We start from the raw sequence: 14,060 nt of genomic DNA on the forward strand, positions 1-14,060 counted from the left end.
TTTCAGGTGCCTCCGGACCCGGACCAGCAGACTAAAGAACAGCTTTTTCCCCAGAGCTGTCTCTTTACTGAACTCTAACCCTCACTGATCCCACTCCCCTCATATACTGATAATCTCTCCTCTCCCTCCTCACACCTAACTCCATTTTGTTATTGGTTATTTGTTATTTGCAATGCTATAATGTTAATTTGCACTGCTGACTATTATCATAGTAACAACTGTTTACATATGCATCTTGCACTACTCACCTGACTAGAATATCAATTTGCACTGCCGACTGTTTATTTACAGTACCAATTGTTTACATATACATTGCAATACCGTACTTTAACTGTAATATGCAATTATTTTCCATTGCACTTTTACTCGGATAGCTTCTGTCCAACTTAATTTGCACTACTTTAAATCCATTGTTATAATGCTCATTTAGCCTTACTTATTACATATATCTATCTGAAAATCCTGTTTATAGTAATAACCATCTGTTTATTATGCTCACATTCTGTATATTATCACATTCTATATATATCACATTAGTATACTAAGCTCACATTCTGTTTATAGTAATAGCCATCTGTATATATATTCATAGTACACATTCACCTGTAAACTCTGTTTATAGTAATAATCATCTGTATATTATATTCAGTACATATCTAGCTATATTTATTCAGTACATATCCATGTACTGCACTTACTGAACCATTGTATATCCTGCACTTGCTGCTATTGCACTTCTGGTTAGACCCAAACTGCATTTCGTTGCCTTGTACCTGTACTTGTGTAATGACAATAAAGTTGAATCTAATCTAATCTAATCTAATTTGTATTATTATTTATTAATTTACTTACAATTTACTGTTACTGTTGTTAATTTGTATTGTGTGATTTATGTCACTAAATAAAGCATTCAAAAAGTGCAATGTAAAGACAATCTAGTCATTGTATGTGCAGTCACAGGTCAACATCGCACAAAACCCCACACCACACCATCATGTAGCTGTGCTTTTTTGTGAGACAAGCAAGAGCAGGAAGAGCAGAATGTAGTAAGTTTGCTTTTGCACCCAAAATTTGTTCAGCTAATCATTGTCTGTAAAGAATTCACAATTATCACATCACATCTGTGTTATGATCCAGCTGGGGATCGAACTCGGGTCTCCGGTGTGTGTGTCCTTGATACTAACCCCTTCACCACTGGAGGAGGTTTAACCCAAATGCAGAGGACAAAAGGACAGTCAAAAAGTCTGAGTTTAATATTTGGCACTTTACTTCCGATGGAAAAAACAAAAAACAACTCTCCTTGAGAGGCAAAACACAAAGGGTAATCCAGACAGAAAAAATATCTTCTCAAACATAAGTCCAGAGAGGCAAAAATCAGAAGTCCACAAAAAGGGTTACAAAAACATACTTTCCCAGAGCAGAACAGAAAGCAACATCTCAAATCCAAAAGTTCTTAGAAATAACAACACTTTGGCTGACATCAGGACTGAACAAAAACCAAAATGCAGTGAAGCCTTAAATAGGGTTTATCATTAGGTGTAATTCAACACAGGTGAGAGTATGACAACCAATTAATTAAGGAAACATAAACTGGGTAGAAATAATGCCATCTAGTGGTGAAATCAGGGAACTTCAGACAAAACATTACAGAACCCTCTCTTTTAGGAACGGCTCCTGACGTTCCCAAAGGCTCGGGTAGAGTGAGGACGTTGAAAGTCTCTAATCAAACTCTTGTCCAGGATCTGGCGAGTAGGGACCCAAGACCGTTCCTCTGGCCCATATTCTTCCCAGTCCACTAGAAACTGCCGTTTACCACGAACCAGACGAGTGTCCAGTATCTGCTTGACCATGTATGCTGGTTGGCCATCAATGATCTGTGGAGCTGGGGGTGACCTGGTGGCAGGAGACAGAGGACTGTACTTGACAGGTTTTAAGCATGAAACATGAAAGGTGGGATGTATGCGCAAAGACTTGGGAAGTAGGAGACGGTAGGAAACAGGGTTTACTTTCCTTAAAACCTTGAAGGGGCCTATGAATCTGGGAGCCAGTTTGCGTGCTTCAACTTTAAGGGGAATGTTCTTGCTAGACAGCCAGACTTTCTGCCCTGGACGAAGAGATGGTGCTGGCCTGCGGCGACGGTTGGCCCGTTGCTGTTGCAGCCGTGAAGTCTTCAAAAGTGCAGCTCGGGCCTTACTCCACACTCTGTGGCAGCGTTGATCCAGATGTTGGGCCGCCGGAACTCCCACCTCAGACTCCTGCTCAGAGAATAAAGGAGGTTGATAGCCAAACTGACATTCAAAAGGTGACATACCCGTTGAGGAATGGCGAAGAGTATTATGGGCAAATTCTGCCCATATCAAGTGTTTGCTCCATGACGTTGGGTTGGTTGAGGCTAGGCATCTCAAGGTTTTCTCAATCTCTTGGTTAGTTCTTTCAGTCTGTCCATTCGACTGGGGATGAAATCCAGATGACAGACTGCCCACGTCTGAGGGCCACGGTCTGAAACTGAGGGCCACGGTCTGAAACCACATCTTGGGGAAAGCCATGCAACCTAAAAACATGATCCAATACAATCTCGGCAGTCTGTGGAGCCGAAGGAAGTTTTGGCAGTGCTATAAGGTGGCAAGCTTTTGAAAATCTATCCACAACCACCAAAATCACTTTGTTACCTTGGGAGAGTGGTAGACCCGTTACAAAGTCCATAGAAATGTGTGACCAAGGGCGAGCGGGAATGGGGAGGGCTAGCAGAAGACCTTGTGGACGAGACCTGGAATCTTTATGCTGGGCACAAACCGGGCAGGCAGCAACAAAGGATTTAACGTCATCAGCGATCCTTGGCCACCAGAAGCGTCTGCAAATGAACTCAAGACTCCTACTGACTCCTGGGTGGCATGTGATTGATGAGGCATGTCCCCACTGCAAAACATCAGTGCGCACACTCTTAGGTACAAAAAGACGACCAGGTGGTCAATTACCTGGGTCAGCTTCCTGCTGCTGTGCTCTTCTAACCCTGGTCTCTATTCCCCATCTAACTGGAGCCAGGATTTTGGACGTGGGGACGATCATCACTGGGGTTGACACCATGTTGGGTGGGTCAAAATGCCTGGAGAGGGCATCAGGCTTTTGATTCTTAGATCCTGGTCGATAGGAGAGAACAAAGTCAAAGCGATTAAAGAATAGAGCCCATCGGGCCTGGCGAGACTTCAGTCTCTTGGCATCCTGGATATAAGCTAGGTTCTTGTGGTCAGTCCATACAACAAAGGGATGTTTGGCCCCCTCCAACCAGTGCCTCCATTCCTCCAATGCTAGCTTAACAGCTAATAACTCCCTGTTACCAATATCATAATTTCTCTCCGTAGAAGAGAGCTTGTGTGAAAAGAAAGCACAAGGATGCAACCTGTTGTCTTTTCTGGCCCCCTGGGAGAGAACAGCTCCGACCCCTACCTCAGAGGCATCCACCTCGCCTATGAAGGGCAGCTCAGGATCTGGGATAGTAAGGATAGGCGCTGAAATAAATCTATCCTTTAACTTGCAGAACGCCTTTTCAGCATCGTCTGTCCACTGAAAGCCCTTAACATTCTTCCTAGTGAGAGCCGTAAGTGGAGTAGCAATGGCACTGAAATTTCGTATGAACTTACGATAGAAATTGGAAAAGCCAAGAAAACGTTGTACCTGCTTGATGGAGGTGGGTTGAGGCCAATCCTTAACCGCTTTGGTTTTGGCAGGGTCCATCTGGATGTGACCATTAGATACTATGAAGCCCAGAAAGGATACCTTTTGAACATGGAACTCACTCTTCTCAAGTTTGACGAACAGATGGTTCTTCAGAAGTTGCTGGAGGATTAGACGAACTTGCTGAACGTGCTCCTGGAGGTTCTTGGAAAAGATAAGAATATCATCCAGATATACAAACACAAATCTATTCAGCATGTCTCTTAACACATCATTAATCAAAGCTTGAAATACTGCAGGAGCATTTACCAAACCGAAGGGCATGACCTTATACTCATAGTGGCCTGTGGGCGTATTAAAAGCAGTCTTCCATTCATCCCCAGCGCGGATACGGACCAGATGATAAGCATTGCGAAGGTCCAGTTTAGTGAATACAGTTGCCCCCTGAAGCAACTCAAAGGCAGTAGACATTAGTGGAAGAGGATAACGATTCTTTATGGTGATCTTATTGAGACTCCTGTAATCAATACAGGGTCGGAGCCCCCCATCCTTCTTAGCGACAAAGAAGAACCCAGCTCCTGCTGGTGAAGTCGAGGGACGTATCAGGCCAGATTTCAGGGCCTCATGGATATAGTCCTCCATGGCCTTCCTCTCTGGCAGTGAAAGGGAAAACAGTCTCGCCCTTGGAGGGCACATTCCAGGAAGCAAGTCGATTGCACAATCATAAGGTCTGTGGGGAGGAAAGGACAAGGCCGCCTTCTTGTTGAACACGTCTAGAAGGTCTGCATAATCAGGAGGAACACTGGATAATTCTGGAGGTGTCTCAGATAACTGCAGATTAGTCCTTAACAGCCCATGGGTAGCCTGACTTAAGTTGGGAGAGACAATCTCAAGAGGTGAAGTAGAGAGACACGAGTTATCACAATTAGGCCCCCATTTGACAATGTTACCAGAGGACCAATCTAAATGGGGGCTATGGAGAACAAGCCAGGGAAAACCAAGGATTAAAGGAAACTCTGGTGACTTTATTACATAAAACTGTATAGTTTCTTGGTGACCCCCAACCCGGAGATGTACAGGAATAGTGCTTAGACTCACCCGACCAGAACCAAGGGGTCTACCATCCAGGGCCGTGATGGTCAGTGGGTCGTCCAGGTTGATCAGTGGTACCTGAAGACCTCTTCGCAATTTCCAAATCCATAAAGCTTCCAGCAGCTCCAGAATCCACGAAGGCCTTTAGGGAATGTGACTGATCATTCCATAGAAGGTGGGCAAACAAGAGAACCCCAGAAGATGCTGAGTTGGGAGGGGTAATCTCTCTCATCACAGTCCTCCCTTTACTGGACGAGAGTTGGCTTTTCCCGAAAGGATTGGACAGGAAATTCGAAAGTGGCCAGGTTCGCCACAATACAGGCAGCATTTTTCCTTGAATCTGCGGTTTCGCTCTGACATGGAAAGCCGTGATCGGCCCAGCTGCATGGGTTCCTCGGTGTAGGTTACAGATGGGACAGGGTGATCAGGAGGCAAAGGCAGAACTGCAGGATGTTGAACGGGAACAAATCTAGAAGACTCTGTACGCTCCCTACGCCTCTCTCGAAGACGATTATCTAATCGAATAGCCATATCAATCAAGGAATCTAGGTCTGTTGCAGGGTCTCGGGCCGCCAATTCATCCTTAAGTTCCTCAGAAAGAGCTCTATTGAAAGCAACAGTCAAAGCCTCCTGATTCCAGCCACTCTCCATAGATAGAGTTCGAAATTCCACTGCTAACTCCGCAACGCTTTGAGTACCTTGGGATAGCTGAAGGAGACGGCTAGCTGCCTCACGTCCCCTTACCGGATGGTCAAACACACGCCTCATCTCCTCAATAAAACTTGTGTAATTTGAGCAAACCGCTGGTTGTGGAGACTGCTCCCACAGTGCAGTGGCCCAGGCTAGGGCTAAGGTTTGAAGATGCTGTAGGATCTCTGTAACAGCTTGACTAAGTTTTGATACAGCATGTTCCTGTTGTGCAAGGACTTGTTCATGTCGTTCCATGGTGGCTGCCTGGCTTGTAACAGCAGCTAAGATGCGTTCTGCATTACTCAGGGGTTGGGCTTCCTCTGCTGGGTTAATATCCATGGTTCAGTCCTACTGTTATGATCCAGCTGGGGATCGAACTCGGGTCTCCGGTGTGTGTGTCCTTGATACTAACCCCTTCACCACTTGAGGAGGTTTAACCCAAATGCAGAGGACAAAAGCACAGTCAAAAAGTCTGAGTTTAATATTTGGCACTTTACTTCCGATGGAAAAAACAAAAAACAACTCTCCTTGAGAGGCAAAACACAAAGGGTAATTCAGACAGAAAAAATATCTTCTCAAACATAAGTCCAGAGAGGCAAAAATCAGAAGTCCACAAAAAGGGTTACAAAAACATACTTTCCCAGAGCACAACAGAAAGCAACATCTCAAATCCAAAAGTTCTTAGAAATGACAACACTTTGGCTGACATCAGGACTGAACAAAAACCAAAATGCAGTGAAGCCTTAAATAGGGTATCATTAGGTGTAATTCAACATAGGTGAGAGTATGACAACCAATTAATTAAGGAAACATAAACTGGGTAGAAATAATGCCATCTAGTGGTGAAATCAGGGAACTTCAGACAAAACATTACAATCTGCCAATGATTTGGGCCCATATTTCTCTTTTTACCATTTTGATCATGACATCTATGCAATGTAGACTATTAGCCTATTTGCAACATCTTCCACCTCATTTTGGGTACTGGGGAAATGTGTGGCTTAGCGACAGAAAACACTTTTTAAAAGAAACCGTGCCACTTCAGGTCAACTTTGCAACATCATTTATCTATTACAGACTTATTTTAAATATTGCGTGGGAAACAGATCCAATAATTTATCAGATTCAGTGTAAAGACACTGATGATCTGATCGGCTTGGTCACAATTACAAGTGTAAACAAAGCAAGGTTTAGGGGTGTATCGGTTCAAATGACTCATGGTGCAGTTTGTATCACGATTTTAGGGTCACGGTTTCGATACGATTCGGTATGTGCTATGTTCAGGAAAAAAAGGACTGTACTGTCAAAAAAAAAACATACTGCAAACAATAGCACAAGTACAATAGAGCAAATTACATTTAACATCTTTTTATTCCATATTTGGAGCTTTCTATATTGAGAAAGTTATACATCAGACAGTTTGGTGGACCTTTGGAGATCTCATAAGGTTTGTTCGAGAGGTTGTCAGAAATTTTTTAGGGCTTTTGAGGAGACTCATATTGTTGATATTTTAAAGGTGCAATAACAGAATCAAAGATGCATAAAATCACAACTTCTGCTCAGGGCAAGCGAGCTGAAGCTAATGGAGGGCAGACGATGTGAGATGAATTGTGTTGCTATTGAGATCAATGTTGTGCCTCTCTCTCTCTCTCTCTCTCTCTCTCTCTCTCTCTCTGATGCTCAGGTGCGGTTGGTGGTGGAGCTGATTTGGCCTCTGTTTCTGTTCTTCATTCTTGTGTCGGTCAGATCCACCAATCAGCCCGTTTATAAAAGCCAGTGTAAGTATTGTTCAACTTCAGTTATTCCCAGAATCCTCACTCTCAAACAGTATGCGCATGTTATTTTACGCCAAACATTTCCTAAATGTTCTAATAAAATAAATGTATTTATGTGTGGGAGTTTACTGAGAATCACGTTAAAAGCAAATTGGTATTAATCATAATAAATAAAATAATTTGATCCGTTAAAGACCTAATGCACATTATTTTCTTTTCAGTTTGATACATTAGAGCTAAATACTGTAAGCTTCTTGAGTGAAAATTTTGAAAAGACCAAAATTACTTAAACCACAAGTCGGATGCATAAAGCTGAAAAAGCTAATTGAATTGTGAATAATTTCTTCTTCTCAGGCCACTACCCCAATAAGCCCCTCCCATCAGCAGGTGTGTTGCCATGGCTACAGGGGATGTTGTGTAACATACAGAACCCGTGTATCAGTTATCCCACACCTGGTGAAGCACCCGGACAGGTGAACAACTTCAACGACTCCACGTGAGTGTCAGATCAACAAAATGACTATTCATGCAAATGCAGCGTGTTCTGTTTACTTAACATGCATATATTAGATTTACACAATGAATCCCCAGATGAATGCCGACCCAAATTATAGGAAGCATAATAATTTTTAAATTTAAAATAATACTTTTAAAGCATTATAAACTTGGAAAACACTTCACAATAAGGTTTCATTTGTAATCATAAGTTAAATACATAGTTGATATATTAGATAAAATGTAAGTTAATGCATTAACTAATGTTAACAAGAGTTACCATAATTTGAAAATCTTTAAATTTTTTTTAATTTTTTTTTATTAAATAGTATGTATACACACACACAACTTTGTTTGGCTCTGTTTGTATCTTATGCTTCTTTCTTACTTTTTCTTCTTTCTTACTTGTTTACGTAGAGTAACAAAGGTTTTGATTGAAGTGCAGTCGCTCCTGGCAGATCCCGCTCTCTTCAGCAATGTTCAACTGATCTCTGATGATATCGGCCAATGGGCGTCCGTCCTGCAGAATGCCAACCCAGCTGGAGGTAAATTTCTATGTTTCCTTTTCTAAAAGTGATATTATTTTAAATAAAATCTTAGTGGATTTGAATGGAAACCTGTTTCCACCATAGAATAAAAAACAAAAAACATTTTATCTCACAAATATTACTTCATTTCTCGCAACTGCAAGTTTATATTTTTTAAATTGACTTTATAGCATGCAATTGACCCTTCGCTAAGCCCCGCCCTCCTTAGTTACTGTTGCTACGCCTGTCAAGCTTTCGTGTCTAGCACATCTATTACAGTATGCACCGTTGTCCGACATTCCTAAAGAGATATTTAGTAATTTTTGGCGAACATGTGAAATATCTGAGAGAGCAAAACAAAAGGGACTGCAGTATGCATTCGAGGGATATATCCACGACATAATATGCAACCGATTAGAGAATAATTTAATAAAAATTGAAGCAAAAGCCTATAGTCGCAGCAGTCGCCGCCTCATACGCTGACCATTCACATGGGAAACACACAAATCGAGGTAACAGCTATGTTCCTGCCACTTACCACAGCAGGGTAAGTGAAATGTGAAACTAATCTAATAATTATAAATCAAACAGTTGATCCATAAATCTTGTGGAATAACACTAACACCGGGAGAGCCGCGATCGGATTGGGTTAAAGTTACTCGGTCAGGGGTAACGTTAGTAGTAACGTTAGGCCGTCGATTAACAAAATGCTGAATATATATTTTAAACTATGTCAGTGAGCCTCCCTCTTATCTTTAAACGTTTCATTTTACGTTAAAACATGTGCATTATGAACAAAGAACCATCATTATTTCCAACTTCCAAGCAATATGTGTTTTTGTCAATCCTGTCGACACTTAGTTGTGAATGGGGTCTCCCAAACTGCTGATCCACGCACATCCTTTCTCACCTTGGCTTTTAGATTTTCGGGAAGGAAAAAAATTACACTCCCCCGTCCAAACTTTTAGGATACCGGGTATCAGATTAGCACAATCCATACGCACAACGCTTCGGCATGTTTCCCTCGCTCGAAAGCTTGCCAGACCTCCCGCTCCTAGTTACGGTTGCTAAGACACGATTGGCCAGTGGCGGTTTTCGGGCGTGGCTTAGCGAAGGGTCAATTGTGAGTTCACATCTCGCAATTCAGACTTTTTGATGTAAACTCACAATTGTGAGATAAAAAGTCACAATTATCTTAAAATGTTTTATTCTGTGGCGTAAACAAGCTTCCATAGATTTATCTGCTGGCAATTATTTTTAACAAGATCATCTTAAATCGATTCACATTTTTGTCTAGGTAGAACTGCTGTTATGAACACTTCAGACATCCCAGTTAGGCTGTGTGTTTTGTTTTTCCCACCAATCTCATAAATGTGAAATAATTGGCAGCATTTCCACAGTATGACACTCATGCATTGTGAGTAATCAAACGTGGGCTTTTGAGCATCATTATTAGATCATCATTACCATTATCATCTTTCAAATAGAAGTAAAAATAGAGGCAAATGAATCAGTTGTTGACTTGAGTTTATAGTGCAAAATTTGTGCATGAGTTATGTTTCTGGTTCAAATATGCCATTAACCCTCTATGGTAAGGTGTTGCCTCCTAGCATCATAGTCTATTTTAGTTTGTTTTTAATAAAATTTGACTTTTAATGCAAGTAGACAACATTTTTATGTAGTAAGCTCACTTAAGGACTTATGTAATATTTTACCAGAAAAAGCTTTGGAGTTTGTATAATAGAGGGTTTGCACCTACTTCACGATGTGGTCAGTTACCCGGATGCGCGGCCATATTGGAGATACTCGGATGTAAACAACAGCATGGATTGCACTGTTTATGTACTACTGAACACATTGTTACACTAATTTATGATGTCTAAACTATGAGAAAAAAAAAACACATGGAAGCTGCGAAACTTTTGACAAACTAAAGTTAATATGTGGTAAAGATCCGAACGAGCTAGCTTCTCTAGCCCTCACCGCTATTCTTCCTTCTATTTCTTATCCCGACATAGGCTACGTTCAGATTGTCAGTCCAGAAAAAGCACATGAATTCCATTTCAAGCTACATCCTTATGTGGTTTGAAATCCTATTCAAATCACATATCAGGAAATCCGCTTCAGTCTGAACGCTCTGATCGGATTTCGCGTGGTATGTGACTTTCTCACGCCACGTAAAATGTAAACGTCAGATGTTGTTATAGGGAATATGCTGAAAGTCGCTGCCGAAACAAGGCTGTGTTGTTGCAAAGTGCCGGACAAGCAGAAAATTATTATTTTTGAAACATATTTTGAAACCGGCGCAGATAAGAGCGCGAAAAAAAGCTGTGTATACCAGCCTCCTACAGTTCTGCAGCAGGCTCAAGACACAGGAGTCCAGCACGGCTACACATTTCCATGTTGTAAAATTTAAATAAGACAACATCTCTATTGCAAATGCAAACCCCTCCATCAACGCAACGTCATTGCTATATTGCCAAAGAGCTGCATGAACACACAGCTGCGGATCTGAACAGTTGCGATACACAGTGTGAACATCATTTTAGATCAGATTCCAATCGGATACAAATAAAATCGGATTTGGACTGACAGTGTGAATGTAGCCATAGTTAACTACTTTTAGTCAACGCTTCATTTACACATGTGGCTTCATTTACACATGTAAATGAGGGTGAGCCACAAATCCGTGAGTACAGTTTACAAACCCGTGGGAACGGATTGCGAAAGCGTGGGCACCGTTTATGAATTTGTGGGTACAGTTTGCAAAAATTGAAGGCACAGTTTACAAATCTGAGAGCAGGGATTAGGAACTTGTGGGTACGGTTTATTAATCCGTGTGCACGATTTGTTAAACCGAGGGAACATTTTGAGAATTTGTGAGTATGGTTTATAAACTGAGCGGACGGATTGCAAAACCGTCGCCACAGATTTTTTTTTTCTCTCCCACAGGTGACTTCCCGGGCTCCGTAATATTGTTTTTATGCGTATTGTATTTTTTATTTTTTTTACTCGCTTGGCATGAAGATATCCTCAGATGCAATGGCATTCAAATCCATACTATAACTACTATTGCCCTTGCTGTTCTTACACAATGATGTGCACAACTAGAATGGACGTGCAGTTGACTTGACTGCAGCGGCACTGTGCAATTTACAGCTGCAGTTGTTTGTTGGTAGGTGCAGGTCGTATATCTTGCCACTCTGCTGTTGTTTGTTCATACCGTTTAGTCTAATGATATTCAGATTTCTGAGGAAGCTCATTTGCAAATAGGCCGTGTTGTCAGGACGTGGTCACCGCTGCAAGCCTATTTGCATTCTGGGGCCATGAACTTCTATTATACAAGATTAAATTCATCAGCAGATCTAAGAGAGAGTAATTAACTCACAACGCTGCCAGAGACTCGCCGATAGAAGCGGCCAGTCAGAGCGAGCATGGAATAAAACAGCCAATGGGAGCGCAGGGTGACGCCATGGCAGCCGGAGATGATTAAGGTGCGAGGTGATGACTCCAATCTCTCTCGAACAGAGCTTATCCGCGCACACGTGTTTGTGCGTAAATCGGCCTGTCTGCGACCTACCTGATTGGTGTTGAAGAGGATTGTCGAGATGACAACAAAGACGCAGATAAGATTCAGAGTGTAATAACATGCATTCTGTAATCAGCGCTGGTGTCTGATACTCGTCGAGCGCTGGGCCGCTAATTAGCACGGCTCTATACATATTAGGGTCAGGTTTTTCTTTTTTTTTACGTTCCCAAACACAACCGCCCATTCATGAGAATTACAACAGCTCTCTCTAGGGCACAGTCAGACCTCCATCCACCCTTGATGTCTAAACACACAAGCTTTCATATGCCTAATTGGCTTTCATGGTCTTTGTGCGAGCGTGTGGGAGGAATTTGCAGTTGCATGATGACAAAACAGCATGTTGCCTTATAGCTAAATGAGTCTTTAACGGGCTAACACGTGTTTAATAAGCCACATCCTCTCCTTCAATCACGGCCTCAATTTACCCAAAGCCTTTGCATAGCCGCCCACCACAATACACCCCGACCTCCACTTGAAAACATGTTACATTTTCTAAGATAAATGTGAAAAGAAATTAATACTTTTCTTTCTTTTTTTTGCTGTTTAGACTACAAAAAATGATTTTAAAACCAGTATATTTTCTGTCTGTCTGAACGAAACCTATGAAAGCTACAGTAAGAGCAATATGTTAATATTCCTTATTCAATTTCTCTGTTAGGTCAGTCCATTCCGCTTCGCAATTTGCTGATAACCAACGAGACGTTTTCAGAATATCTGACGAACAGCCTATCTGTGCCCAGCACAACAGCCACGAGCCTGATGAGGGTGAAAGTTCGGCTCGGCCAGGTGGGTCATCTACAAAGACAGATGGAGAGCCAGAAAGATAAAGAGACGCTGTATATTTTAGTGCAGACTGGAGGAGATCCAATATCCCTTAATGAAAAATCAGCCGAGTGTCCAGACGCTTCTACAGGAACTCAATCACATCACCAAAGTCCTGTGTTTTACCTCAGCAATAAAGCTTGTTGTTAAAGCTAGATTCACATGGCGGTAAAATGTCAAACACATGTCATTTGAACTTCAAAAGCAAAACTTAATAGGCACATAAATATTTAGAGGACAATGTTTTAATTCTAATTATAAAAATGAAGAAATAAAAATATTGCTGTTGTAAATTACAATTGTCATGTAAAATGACAAAATAATCTTTGATAATTAAAGGCCTAAACTGCAAGTTACAATACCAATATTACATTGGTCTTAAATTTCTCACTTTCAAACATTTAAATCCTCAAGCTTTTATTTTGACAAAATACTGATAAAAGTGCTGAAAACATAGACATACTCATTTCATTAAATCGCTTGAAATTAATGATGCTCGCATTTTAAATTAAATAAGCGATTCAATTAAAAAAGTGCTTGTTTCTGCCACAGAATAAAAAATAAAAAAGGTAATTGCAACTTTTTGTTTCACAAATTTTTTTTCCACTTTTTTTCTCACAATTGCAAGTTTACATCTAGGAATTCTGACTTTTTTTCTCAGATTTGCCTGATATTACTCGCAATTGCGAGAAAAATATCAGAATTGTGAGTTTATTTCTCGCAGTTCTGACATTATAACTCACAATTGCTTCTTTTTTTCTATGTGGCATTAAGCTAATCGCGATTTCCCTATTATTTAGATTAATTGTGCGCAAACATTTTATTTTATTTTAACTTTACATTTGATTAATTAGCTTTTAATCAATTCATGAACCCCCTTCAGTTGAAGTTTGCGATCCCTGATCTGAGAAAACATGAATCATTAGAGGGCTGTTCCATAAAACAAGATTAGAAATACAAGCCAGGCTTATTTTGGTTAGTCAGACTTATTGTCGGATGATTCTGTTTCATAAAGCAAACTTAAAATAGTTCAAGCTCAGTTACTCTGGCAACTTATGCTGGGAAACTAACCTGGTCCAGGACAGGCTAACTGTCAGGCTAAGCCTGAGTTGTTACATAGATCCTCTAACACTGACAAACAGGAACACGATGATATTACCACTGACATTTATTGGACCATTATTGGACTTTATTAACCACTATTATTCAAAAAATAAATACACAGTATACAGAAAATATTCTAAATTATACAGAAATTATCTAGACTATATAAACCTGGATTAAATTAGTGGAATTGCGTGAACTTCAATTTCCTTTTATGAAACCGCTTTAGGCCCAACTTATTTGTTAGGTTAATTCAAGTCAGGTGTTGGAGTTTAATCCCCGCTTATATAGCCT

General features: G+C 40.9%; 1 protein-coding gene across 1 annotated transcript in view; it reads left to right on the plus strand.

Annotated features, from left to right (window-relative positions):
- LOC143710818 (phospholipid-transporting ATPase ABCA1) overlaps positions 1-14,060 on the plus strand; it is a 272,481-nt gene that overhangs the window by 78,420 nt on the left and 180,001 nt on the right. The window contains exons 3-6 of the mRNA XM_077202050.1: positions 7,139-7,232; positions 7,584-7,725; positions 8,142-8,269; positions 12,499-12,626. Of these exons, the coding sequence (XP_077058165.1) occupies positions 7,139-7,232; positions 7,584-7,725; positions 8,142-8,269; positions 12,499-12,626 (492 nt within the window). The remainder of the gene's footprint in view (positions 1-7,138; positions 7,233-7,583; positions 7,726-8,141; positions 8,270-12,498; positions 12,627-14,060) is intronic.

The sequence above is a fragment of the Siphateles boraxobius genome, unplaced genomic scaffold, assembly GCF_051911475.1.
Source record: "Siphateles boraxobius isolate OS27281-9 unplaced genomic scaffold, OSU_SipBor_1 48, whole genome shotgun sequence".
NCBI classification, from domain to species: Eukaryota; Metazoa; Chordata; class Actinopteri; order Cypriniformes; family Leuciscidae; genus Siphateles; species Siphateles boraxobius.